Here is a 13,409-nt window from a genome sequence, read left to right on the forward strand (position 1 = left end):
TATCAAGCAGACATTTTCCAAAAAATTATATTGTTTCTATTTCAGATCTAGACCAAAATTTTCTATTAAACTCATATGGAAGATCATAAATACAAAGAATTATCATATTTGATCATAATAATAGCACCAAGTAAACACAAAAGTTAACTGCAACTGACCTTGAAATCGCCCAAATAATTCAGAAATTCTGATAGCTCATTTCATGTTTTGCCACATTCCTTTCTCATTTTATGAATTTTGGGTTCGAATGGGTTCAAATTTATTGATCATTTTTTAAACTTGAATTGTTGAAGTTTTGTTGTATGGTTGTAAAAAACACCTAAAAGTGTACTGCAACTGACCTTGAAATGTGCAGGGCAGCGCCCAATGCATACTGAAGCATGTACATGTAGATACAGGCTTGCATTATGAATTCCATGGATTTTCGCTAGCACACGAAGATGTTTACACAAAAGATGAGTACACTACGTGCACTAGCGTACCTTTTTTTTTGCTTGTCAATTTTTTTTTCTGGTACGAAATCTTACATTTGTGGTTGAAGACCTTTTTTTTTTTGCTTGTCAATTTTTTTCTGGTACGAAATCCTACATTTGTGGTTGAAGACCCTTTTTTTTGCTTGTCAATTTTTTTCTGGTACGAAATCCTATATTAGTGGTTGAAGATCAAACCTGGACTTGACGTCTGCACCATGGACTAAATGTGTTGCTCTGGAAAGCCTGCGGCAAACTTTCAGGTTGTCAAAAACAAATAATAAAAAGATATAAAGAATTGAATGAACTGGGAAAATTGGAATACAGGCACTATGTATGTTGGCTTGCACAGCTATTTTTTTATGAAGAATTTAATAAGTATTGTGAAATTTGAATTGGTGTGTAATTTGGTATTTAATACAAACCATAGATTCCAGTTTGCATACACTAATAATTGCTATGTCAGTCACATCTCTGACAAGTATTCAGGATGTCAAGAGCAGCCATTATTTAGGAAGTATACAATTTGAATATATGTGAGCACATGTACAAATGTATGTGTTAAGGCTGAATATCTATTTGCAATGTAATACATATTTAATTTAGTTTCCGCTGTTAGATCTAACGTTACTGCTAAAATACATTGTCTGTATGTACGGGCCTCCAAGCTTTTCAGTCTATGTATTGGTGAGTGAGCCAACGCAGTTCAGCGGAAGAAACAACCAAAATACAGAGACTGAAGCTTTTGGTCTAATGTATAAAGTGCATAATTAATTTCTTCTCCCCCTTTTATTGCGACCCCATTCTACCCAATTTTGTAGAGTATATCTGCCTCGTACATGATGTATGTTGTATTACATTGACAACTCGGTCAGAGCTCTGTGACTGTAGGTATGTGACAAAAAAAATGAAAATCCTCAAATCTCAATGAATTTGGTATCATTTGAAAGCCCTTAAAAAGACCTTTCAAATGATACCAAGAACTCAAATTTTCATCAAGAAATTATAAAGTTATTCCAGTTTAAGTCGCGCATATTTATCCAAATTTGTGGTCATTGTCTTAATGTAAAGTCAATGGAGTGCATAACCGATTTTTGTGACCATTTTGTGACCATTTTTAACCCAAGTCTTCAACGGGCTCTAACTTCTTTGTTTTTGAGCCCTTTGAAGTAATTTAGGTATCAATGGAAAGGTGAAAGAAAACTCAATTGATGTGTAATCATTTCACTTGGTATTTTTTCTTCTTATTATGTGTAAAATAATTTCTTTTAATTAATTCTAATTAATTATGCAAATTACAATTACTCGCCTCTTTTTTTTGCCAAATGAAGGTGATAATGAGAGATAATTTGTATATAATTTAGTTGGCATCAAAACAGCATCATGTAGATAATTTCCTAAATGAATTTGTTTAAAGTATTGTTTTTGTAATTTCTAATGTATTTCTTTGTTTTTCTGATATAAATTACAATTAGCTCTTTTTCAACTTTAGTATTGTGTACATGTATGTATGGGGTCTTTTTTTTACAAATGAAAAATATCATTCCTTTTGTACATGTACTTTGTATGCTATAAAAATACAAGTGTGTTTTTCTGATGTATTTGATTGTTTCACCAATTCTTTATGTATTTTATTGTTTCAACAATTTGTTTATAGATGGATAATGTAGCTTTCATTTTGGAGACCGTGGGCATTCGATTACAATTTTTTTTAGGAAGGATGAGCAGCAGAGTCTGAGGGTGTAAAGATGTAGCATTGCATGTAATTCAAGTATCAAGAAGGAAACATAAAAATTAAGCTTTAATATATGCATTTCTTGGATATGTATGATTACAACAAAGGCCATGTTCGAGCACTCCTTTTTTAATGAAAAATAAGTTCATATTCTAGCGTGAAATCACTGCACATAAATAAAGCTCTGAACAGCAACAAAAACAGGCATCAAAGCTCCAACACTCAAAACAAGAGAACAAAAGTGACACAAAAACTTATACAAATCCCATCCCCATTTCAACTTATGAACACAACCCTCCCCCCTGCACCCTTCTTGAAAAAAAAATAATTATAATAAAATAGAAAAAAAATGAATAACATAGAAAAAAAAATAGACAATAGAGCCATGTGGAAGTGAAATATTTCCTCTGAGAGTGAAAAATTAAACAACAAATTTTTTGCATTTTAATCATGGGCAGAAATTGGCCCTAAAGGTAGGGGGACGCTGGCATCGGCGGCGAAAGCCAACAGTTTTAGGGGGGACCACCAAATTATTTTGATAATCAAAAAAATACACCAAAGGTTATCAACCAAAAATTATAGGGGGACGCAGAAAACTAAATTTAACAAGCAAAAAAAAAAGAAAAGAAAAAAAAAGGTTATCAAAAAAAAAAAAATTGAGGTGGGGGGGGATTGTCCCCCACCTCAAATTAAGGGCGGGGGGTACACCTCCCCCAGCTTTCGCCGCCTATGGATGCTGGCAACTCTGACAAGTTAAAAAAAAAGTTTATCCCCTAACTGTTGTAAGGTCATTTTCACCCCAAAAAGTTTGACCAAAAAACTGAAAAAAGAAAAAAAGAAAAAAAAAATGTATTATTGTTACATGTCCCCCTATTATTTTGGGTAGGGGGACGTGTCCCCCTGGGATTTCCACCCATGAATTTAATTTTAGAAAAGTCAACATTGATATTCCACTGTCAAAAGCAAATCCAGTTTCCAAATGAAACGATAATCAACCACCTACTACTCTTGACTTGAGTCACATAACCTTGGGATGATAAAATCTTTCTGTGACAAATGTATGTATTAAAATCAATATCAGAATAATTATCTACGGTATAATGACAGAGATTTCCCAAAAAAGGCACAACATAATCATCAGGTAAGCAATTTACGATCTAGTTCAATCCAGCATGAACGACTCACTATCGACCGCTCCCATCACCCTGCAAACCGCAGGCACATCGGGCAGCTCGACTGCCGAGAGACCGGCTGTGACAAGGGTAGCATCGCCCTGCCAACCGCAGGCGCATCGGGCAGCTCGACTGCCGAGAGACCGGCTGTGACAAGGGTAGCTGGCATCTCTTATATCTGGACTGCGCAACGTCAGAATCGCGTAAGTTTGGATTTTTTGATAATTCAAATATATTTCCAGTCAAATTGTATACCTAATCGGATTCTTGTTTTACTTACCATAAAAAAATTTCGAACATTTACGCGTCCAAAAATTTGATGAACTTTCAAGCTCCGATATTCACACTTTAAAGGCGAGTATCCACATTGAAACTTATATGTACAGAAAGAGCACATTTTCAGCTGTCTGTTAAAAGGCACGAGATTGCACCTACTATGTGCGCATGCGCATTAAACCCCATTTTCAATGAGCCGCCGAGACAGAGGCGATGCCACTCGTAGCAAAACCCGCGCGAAAACCGTGCCACCAAAACCAGCGCTCGCGATGCGCCGTATTCGCACATAGCTAGTGACTGTGCCCTGCCTACCCCGACATAGACGTAGTCCGTAAACGTTTGATCACAATAATAATCTTAATCAATGCCTCGTCAGTTTCAAAAGAGGTGGTCGATATGAGTACCGGTAACTTTTAGTGGACTAATATAAAAGTTACATGTGCATTGGTCAAATTTCAGTTGCAGTTTGGACTCTAGCCAGAGCCTAGAGGGCCCAGCCCGTGCCGCGCGGGCCGCCGTGCCGTGGGCCTTGCGATAGAGATAGAGCCCGGCCGACGATGCGGTTATGCGTTGACAGCGCAGAAGAGAGCTGGAAGTGGGAGGTCGAAGTCTGAACGAGAAAAATAATAGGATTAATGCACATCGTGTCTTCACTATAATTCGAGGACAATCTTAAAATAGTAAATACTTATTTGAATATAGCTGCAGTTAAAAACATACCCTACTTGGTCGTCAAAATGTCCTCAGAGAACTGTTCATCCGTCGGTTTTCCCTCACCAATCTCAGCTTCGCAAAATCTTACTTCTTAAAGGGAGCCCTCTCCGGCCGGCCGGCCGTTCGTCTGTTTATCTGGCGCGTCGCGGCAAGAATTGAACTGATGCGGTGCCGCTGGTGAGTTTTAGTAGATCTAAAGTAGATCAGGGACGGGGCTTATAGATATATCAAGGAAAAGTTAGATCTAACTTTATATACTGATCACCTGTTTAGTCTGAGAATGTTTGTTAATTGATTAGGGCCTAGATGTAATTGTTTGCTGAGCTGACGTGACCAACATAAAGTGTAGTCATTCAATGAACACATTGTATGTAATAATCTGGGGATATATTTCATGTGCAATTTCAAGTACAGCATCATAGTATTGTGATATCTGAATAGGACGTATGTGCATAAAAACTCGCACGCGCTGGTGATGAAGATGGCATCCTGTGTGAATGAATATTTAAATCGAGGCGGAGTGTATGCCTATCATCAACATTTACTTACCTTTAATACCTTGCCACAAATACTGGAAGAATTGGCAATGCAGCGTGGACCCAATCAATTTTAATTAATAAAACAATGCTCAACACAACATGAAAAAAAAAATGAGAGCAGGAACTGGGAATTAGCTACAGACAGCAGGTAGTAGTTGACTGACCAATGCATTTTACTGCATAGATAATGGAAACTCAGCACAACTCAAGTTTGCAACTTAGTTGCAGAAATGCACAAAATGGTTTTAGCCAGCATTATAACTTTGTTCATTAGTATTGATTCATGAGGTCAAAAGGCTTCTCAATTCGGAAATTACAGGTCATTTTACAGGTCATTCTGGAAGCTAAACTGGGATATAACTTGTATTGGAATGTACTCGAATTTCATTGATTGAGCCAAATTTATCCCACTTTCTGTCTTGTAGTACATACTGTATGTCATGTGAGTAATAACACTTCTTTGTTGAATTTAGATTAAAGTAACCATAAAATGTATTCCTTTGTTATATTTTCAGAAAAATCAAACAAACATGAGGCTTCCCTGCGATGTTGAGATTCAAAACAGGATGCTGCCATCACATGGTATGGTCAAGAGAGGGCGATCAGTTAGGGCCTCTGTTGTGATTGGTCGAAGGCCGCTGGCTGGGAACGGCAAAGGTGGAATCTTCCTCGCAATTTGCACAGCTAAAGACCGTGATGGAGCAAAGTATTGTGTGAGTTTATGTTGTTTGGAAGCATGGCATACATATTGAAGGCTTTTATGGGGATTTTAAAACATATTGTTGCTTCCTCAGTAAGAGGTGATGTCCACCCAGAGTGGAAGGTGTTTTGCGACTGGTCAATAGAATACTACAGCCATAGTCTAAAATAGTAATATTTTTAAGTCATCATATCTTTAGTTCTGACCTGACTACCAGCTGAGGTCAAAGACAGCTTCTAAGCTGTGCCCCAGAGACTATCTACAGGTATTGTCAGTGCTTTTTATAAAGTCTGATGGTGGCAATCCACTCCTCATGAAAGCCAAAAATATTATGCCTTCAGTTCAGGAATATTTCTCAATTGATATTTTGCTCAATGTAGAGGCTAAAAAAAGCTTGTATTATACAAGAGTAAGAGTTTTACATTTTTTTCCACACAATAGTTCATGAACAAAATCAAATTAAAGGTGGGTATATCAAGGAAACTCCAATAAAAAAAAATGAATTAATATCATGGGTCAAAAATTTCCAGCACTGGTAAAATTTTCAAACAATTCTAACTCAATTTTGTCACTTATTACAGATTGTTGATGACTTTCAATCTGTATGCATGCATCGTAGAGAATCAGTTTCATGATAAAGACATTGAATGGTAATTTATATTCTGCTATTGTTTTACAGTTAAAAGGGAATGTGGTCAAGATCTTTGGGCGCTTTGTTCAAGAAGGCAAAGCCACAATTCGTATCCATGAACCAGCTCAGGATGTGTGTATCAGTAAGGTGAGTCTTCCACGACACGAGTCAACAATTTGTATTCACTTGGTCTATTAGCAGATGGTGTAGTTATCAGATAGTCTAACACCACCATGGCTAAACCCACTTGGTCTACTATCAATTGGTCTAATTGCCATTTGGCCCAACTATCGCTTGGTTTAACATTCACTTGGTAGCTTGATCTGTCATTTAGTCTAATGCCCAACTTATCTTATTTTCCACGTTGTCTAATTGCTTCATCTTCCTATTTTTTCCACTTTCCATACAAATATTTGGTGCATGAATAATTCATATAATCATATAGTCTAAGTGTTGGGATACCAAGAGGATATTAGACGAAATTGGTACGGCTTAACAGGAAATGTCACAAAATGGTAAAAGTGCTAAATGACGAATAGACCACTTGGTTAGTACATGATGTAGTTGTAGCTTTGATTGGTGTGCAGTTGCTCTCATTTCCAAATGATGAAGCAATTAAAATTTCAGCTTTATTTAAAATTTAGAATTCTCACATTTTCACTTCCTTGGCTACGCAATTACAGCTTATCGGGTTAAACTTGGTTTATATTGATAGTAGAGTAGTGCAGTTATTAGACCTTTGTAACATGAATGTTAGGCAGGATATTAAGTAAACAGAAATTAAGTCCAAGCTATAATTTTTTTGTAATGTATGTACATTTACCCCTCTATCTTCCATCTAACCCAGGCCGACCCTCTCCAGCTGAAAGCCTTCCTGACAGCAGTCAATTTAGCCCACCGAGACCAGGACCTACCCAATACCCAGCTCTCTAGTCTGATCCCAGCCAAACAGTCCCAAGTAGAACGGCCTAAGACTAACGTGGTGATCCACCAGAGACGGGACTATCCTATCAGTACTGGCTTTCCTCAGAAAATGGAATCTCTTCAGGTTAATGGTATGTAATATGACAAAGCACTATCCTGTTTATATTCTCTGTCATTCACAGGAGAGATAATACTGCTAATAATGATATGCAACTTTTTTTATTAAATGTTTCTAAGAATTGCATACTTAACCCCTGTGTAATATCATGTTAAGGGAAAGTTGATCTTGAAATAGCTTTGCGTTGAACATAATAAAACAAAATCAGAAAATAAAAAACAGGTAAGAGAAGCCTCTTAGAACTATGATATCTATAATAGGTTAACATTAAACTTTTACTTATGTATTTGAATGAGAGTGACAATTCTCAGATTGGTTTTATAGGTCATGGAGAATCTCAAATTTACAAAAAAGGGGTTTTCCACGGCAACTAATTGGCAAATCAGTTCCCTCTTTGGCCCAGATATACTGTGATCTGATAGAATTTATGTGTCGATATGTAAATAGTTTGCAGTGAAATGATGTGCTTGTTGATATTAACCTCCATTAAAACAAAAATCTATACTTTATTAATCTGAACGAAGTTCATTATCAAGCAATTTTCTCTTCTTTTTTGTAAAGATTGTGGTTTGAAGAAAGTTGACAGCAGGATTCTGAAGGCGAAGCATCTGAAAAGATTAGACCTGAGCCGCAACAGCATCTGTGAAATCCCAGAGAATCTTGACCAGCTTGCAAACCTTTCTGAACTCAACATCTCAAATAACCAACTTCAAAGACTACCTATGGGACTTTGCAAAAGTCATCACCTGGCCAGAACATTGCAATGCCTGAATGTTTCACATAATCAAATCAGGCATCTGCCATGTGAACTAGTGTTCTTAGTAAGACTGGTTAGATTGGACATCTCACACAATAGCCTGGAGAGCTTGCCAGAGAACTTTGGGAAGCTGCACCATCTGCGCTTCCTGAACATGAGTGGTAGTGCAATCAAATTTGTTCCATCTTCATTCTCTAAGCTGAGGTTGGAGGAGATTGATTTGTCAGGAAGTGACTCAGCATTGTTTACAGCAAAGAGCTCTGTGGATATTCCATACACTTCAGGTACAGTGCCTAAGCTGGTAGAGCTAGCAGGAAGAACAACCATTACAGAAAAGTAAGTAGACATAGTTCTGTGAAGTTTTAATGTCAAAATTGTTGAAGATGGATGATTTGATAACTAAGTAATTATATTCTTAATCTGAATATTCTGCTTGATGTCAGTGTGGAATATTAAACTATCAAATAGCAGGAAAAAAAGATATGTTCTTATTTAGTATTGTGCTTTATACAACTCCAAGAATGTTCTGTAATCTGATTGGTCCAAATCAGATCACATGATATTCAGCGATTTACACTATGGCATCTAAAATGCATTATCCTGCACTCTGATGACATGTTATACAAATGCACATTCCTGCACTCTGATGTCACAGTGGAGGATAGTGGAGGTCTGGAATTATCTAGAATTTAGATCAAATGTAGCATTCGGGGCAACTCACTAACATGGGGGGTGTATAAAACAAACGATGCACGCATTCTAGTGCATAGAGGACTTAAACTAATGAACTCTGTGCTCGACTCGCTAAATGGATATACCGCACTCGGTCTTGTGGACCTCGGTGCTGTATATCCATTGGCTCTTCTCGCACATCGTTCATTATTTGGCCCTGCATGTGTGCGCTTACGTGCATTTTTTGTATAATACTATGATTGTGACCAACATTAATCTTTAATATAATTCTATGTACATGTATGTTGTGAATTCTTCTGCTAAAGGAGAGATATTTCTTGTATCCTATTTTGATTGTTTATCCTAACAATAGATATCTTTTGTGTATTTGTTCTTGAAGGCTACCATACAAGGAGGGTGACATTCCATTGACATTGTGCTTCTACCTCTCACCGTCCCGTTGGCATTGGTGTTTCCACGGTACACCCATTAGCGTTGAAGGTCAGCCCTACGGGACATTTGCGATGCCCCTCAATCTCTCACATATAGCGCATACTGTCACATCATCAGACTTCCAGCATCGGGCTGCACCCATCCTCATGAAAGGCTACTTCTGTTCTTACAATTGCCAAGTCAAGTTTTCAAGAGGTGGATATGCGAGGTGATGATCGAGTAAATCCATCATGTAACGGTTCAGAACTTTTATTGAGTACCTTTTTGGAGAACTCAGTTTGAATAATAAACCGCACACTTGCATGATCCCTGCCACCCTTGAGAGGGCACTCCTGTATGTTGTACGCAAAATTTCTATAAACTCAGGATATGAAAGTGTGCTTATCAATTATCCTTTTTCTGGAAATGCACCATTTGGGAGTTTTCACAAACACTGCAGTTCTTGCTCCCTGTCAATCCCAAACTCATGTATAGCTAAGTACTTGTTTGTTTGCAATACTATTTCTGGCTATGAAATGTGCTTGTTGTATACCAAATGCTACTGCAAATTTCTGATATTGTACAGTAGCAGTGGGCATCTCCGCATTGGTCGAATCATACATGTAGGATGCACGTTGCTGCATATTAATCAACAAGATTGCATGCTACATTATCATGTGCGCTTCATTAGCACACTCCTGGTCACTAGGCCATGGTCATATATCAGATCGATTTCCAAAATCAAATTTAATGAAACCTTTCTGAGATGGTTATCGGATCTTAAAATGACACGAAACGAATAAACAAGTTACCTTAATAAATAAATGATTTCATCATAGAGTAAACACTGTGTCACACTTTAGTGAAACCAAAACTGGGACCAGAACCACTCAAGGGTTCATTACCATCCTGCCTGTTGGGAATCTACAGCCTAGACTATGGTATGCCAATGCTGTACACAGCATACAATTTAATAAATTATCAAAATATAACTTTTGTGACCAAAATACTAATTTCCATACAGTTGTAATTTATATTTCATTAGTAACTTGGGGGTAATTTTTGTATTCACCATAGCGCTCGAAAACTTGAATTTTGGGCATATTTTTGTGTACGCCCTCTTTTGGTGGAAAGTAATATGGCAAGACAATTGTATGTTTTTCAATCTCTATTTTTAATTAAGAAAAATTAATTTAAAGAATCCAATTTACTTAGGAGCCAAGTTTTATGATGAATAGCTGTAATGGAACCTGACAGTGTCAAAAAATCAAGCATTTGTCCCAAAGAAATAGAGAAAATAAGCCAAACATTGCCAACCTATTTCACCACATAGGGAGGAGTAACAGAGAACAATATATCATAACCTTGTTCTTAGAACGAGTGGACCAGAACAGCAACTGGAACCCATCTATAATCAAACATTACCAAACTACATAAAATCTGAATAATAGCATCTTCAAACTCACAATATTCATGTATTTGTAATTCCCTGGATTGATTTTGGTAAATTGTTATTGTAAATTTTGGGACTGAATAATAAACATGATCAGTGTCATAATGCATTCCATGTAACAGAAGAAGGACTTGTGACTAATTAGCATTTAAAAATATCCCTGCCAGTCTTAAGAGTCAGAATTAAAAACTTAATGCCATTAAACAATTATATTTTTTCCCTCAATCATCTTGAAAATAAGTCTTGGACACATGACATTGAAATATAAAAATCATTATCTCAAATTCTAAGGTTTTCTTGTGACATTGACATTCTCAATTGCAAATTATCTTATAAAGTGAACAGAAAATGAATATGTCAAATTACAGTTTAACCACCAAAATGAATCATCAGGAATGCCTCGTTTTCAGTTCTGGTGATCTTGATGCTCTGTCATGGACTAAATTTGTGATTAAAACTTCAATTTTCTGTTAGACCCATAGGTCCTGCCTGTATGACTTCTGTGCAGATAGTGAAGTTATGGTGCCAGTTAAGGCAACCCACCCAACACAAAAATGTTCCACCTGTTTTTTAAAGATAGGGAGAGTGCAGTGGAGCCCGACTGGTTTATTCATTCCCAGATTCTAATGTGCATAGCAATAGGGTACAGCGCTTAAGGGAGGAGGTTTAATGGTCATATCCATTCTCTTTTCTTATTCCATGAAGCTTCTTCTATTGAAATAAAATATGTGTCAGGTATATGTTATAAGTGTTTTTACGTGTTCTCATGGGAGACTTACATGTGAAAATTATATTAATATAGTAAGGCCATTTGAAAAGTTTCCAAGGCCAGTGAACGGGACCTGCGCAGCATTGGCCCTCATTGGCCTTGTATTATCATTTCTTTTTTTTTGGTTCAAACAGTAAATTCGAGAAATTTGTCAGGGCATTCTTGTTCAAAATCTGTGCCCTGTAAATTAAATACAGAATCTTACACTGATTTCTTTAGCTGATGATGTGTCTTACATCTATGATTGAAATCAATCATAGCATTGATTGTATCTTCTTTTCACACGACACTGGATGATTGTTAGGAATGATGCTAGTATATGCAAGTCGATGAACAATACCTATATCATAGAAAGTAACAACTGAAGCAATCTTTTTTAATTTAAAGCAAAGAGAATTTTTTTTTTTTGGGGGGGGGCAGGGTCATCATGTTGTATGGTTGGACAGTCTTGAATTATTGCCTAGGCATTTCATATTCAAGTTGATTCCTATTGATGCACTCAGCACAGTGCAAAATACAGGTTATGTGTTACTGTTTAAGTATCCGGAATTTTTTTCTTGTTGAATTTTTAAATAACTTTTGTAGAGAATAGTTTTCAAATGGCTAAGCTCCACCCCTTTACAAAGAGATCTCACATCTCATTTTCCTCTGGCATCATCTTGTCAATCAGCCAATTATAAGTGTGAGCTAACAAAAAGATAGTGGTATAGTCACCTATTGTATTACCGGACACTATCATGATTCCGGACGCGCATATCACTGCGTACGAAAACAATTTCGTACCATAGGACTTCCGTAGTTCAATTTCATAGAGCAGTACATAGAACAACATTGCAAAACAAGGCGAAAAAATCCAACTTTTTTCTTATTTATCTCTAAAATGACAGAAAACGCTTAAAACATCATGTAACATAGTTTTGCATTCATGATATATTTTCTAACGGAAATTTTGGCCTGATTTGCCATATTTCAATCTCTTCCGCTCCTTGACCAATGTTGAATTGGTGGGGTGTATTGTGGGTGATCGTCGACGGCTAGTTCTCAAGGTACCGTGCGCGAGGTTTACCATGATTACCGACGATCAACAGAACTTGATGAGCGTTGACGATATGAACGAGCATATTGGAAAGATCCATGGAACATGCAGTTAAAAACTAAAAAAATTGATTAGCAAACACTAATTTATTACCAACATCTGCTCAGATTCGATATTAAAAAAGCAAACAAAAACTTAGAATTTACTCATATGATATAAAAGAAAAATCACACCTATTCTTTCTTACATCATTATAATCAAGAATATCTTTACCCGTATCGGCGCACATCCGGAATCATGATGTAATTTGTCACGCACGAAAATAATGTTTTTTTTCGTGGAGGGGTATGCGGCAAGTGCGATGCAAAGAAAACGGTTGGTAAATATGAAATTTTTATCATTCAAAATTTTCATATTTGGAATAGAAAGTGCGAATTGTTGATTGTATTTTCTCTAGTTGTCATTTTGAAAATACTGAAATAAAGGTGTCCGGCAAGAGGATACACTGCCAAATGTAGTTTTTCCAGAGCTGATCACATGTTAAGTCTCATTATAAAAGTTAAGGTATTGTGTGAGAGCATGGTATTTTATTGTTAGCATGTGCTGAGCTGTGGGAAGTTTTATTTGCCTTTTGTAAAATGTACTTGATTCTGATGTCATAGGGGAAATGATACACGTATCTGAGCTCTCTTGAACTCTTCTAAGGGGTGGAGCTTAGCAAGTTGAAAAATATATCAAAATTATTGAAAATATATGAAATATTTGGCAACAATATTGTGCACTGTTCATCAATATGAATCTTAGTAGTTTACAGACACATCTGCTCAAGTCAACCTTTTATCAGTTGAGTAATCATCCATGTCCAAGCAATATGATAGACCAGGGTTTGTAATACAAGCTAATACCTCGGTCACATTTGCTCTACGGCAGCCATACGGCAAGTTGTAAACAGCCATTCTAACATTTTTGTAATAGCTTCATATAAGTGGTTTGAATGAAAATGAATAATAT

General features: G+C 36.6%; 2 protein-coding genes across 2 annotated transcripts in view; one reads left to right on the forward strand and one right to left on the reverse strand.

Annotated features, from left to right (window-relative positions):
- LOC121418594 (BTB/POZ domain-containing protein 7-like) overlaps positions 1 to 4,455 on the reverse strand; it is a 77,372-nt gene extending 72,917 nt beyond the window's left edge. The window contains exon 1 of the mRNA XM_041612543.1: positions 4,374 to 4,455. The gene's annotated coding sequence lies outside the window, so the exon portion shown is untranslated. The remainder of the gene's footprint in view (positions 1 to 4,373) is intronic.
- Positions 4,456 to 4,499: 44 nt separating this feature from the next.
- LOC121418595 (leucine-rich repeat protein 1-like) lies at positions 4,500 to 10,105 on the forward strand. Its single transcript, XM_041612544.1, has 6 exons — positions 4,500 to 4,544; positions 5,422 to 5,619; positions 6,286 to 6,384; positions 7,085 to 7,292; positions 7,841 to 8,372; positions 9,109 to 10,105. The coding sequence occupies exons 2-6, from the start codon at positions 5,437 to 5,439 to the stop codon at positions 9,371 to 9,373; spliced, it is 1,287 nt and encodes a 428-aa protein (XP_041468478.1). The 5' UTR covers positions 4,500 to 4,544; positions 5,422 to 5,436; the 3' UTR covers positions 9,374 to 10,105.
- The last annotated feature ends 3,304 nt before the right edge of the window (positions 10,106 to 13,409 follow it).

Source organism: Lytechinus variegatus, chromosome 7 (genome assembly GCF_018143015.1).
Source record: "Lytechinus variegatus isolate NC3 chromosome 7, Lvar_3.0, whole genome shotgun sequence".
NCBI classification, from domain to species: Eukaryota; Metazoa; Echinodermata; class Echinoidea; order Temnopleuroida; family Toxopneustidae; genus Lytechinus; species Lytechinus variegatus.

Excerpts from the sequence above, each read along its gene's own strand:
- LOC121418595 (XM_041612544.1), top strand. The coding sequence starts at position 5,437 with ATGAGGCTTCCCTGCGATGTTGAGATTCAAAACAGGATGCTGCCATCA. Across the intron at positions 6,385-7,084 it reads AGGATGTGTGTATCAGTAAG|GCCGACCCTCTCCAGCTGAA; the intron begins GTGAGTCTTCCA and ends CATCTAACCCAG. Across the intron at positions 7,293-7,840 it reads GGAATCTCTTCAGGTTAATG|ATTGTGGTTTGAAGAAAGTT; the intron begins GTATGTAATATG and ends TTTTTTGTAAAG.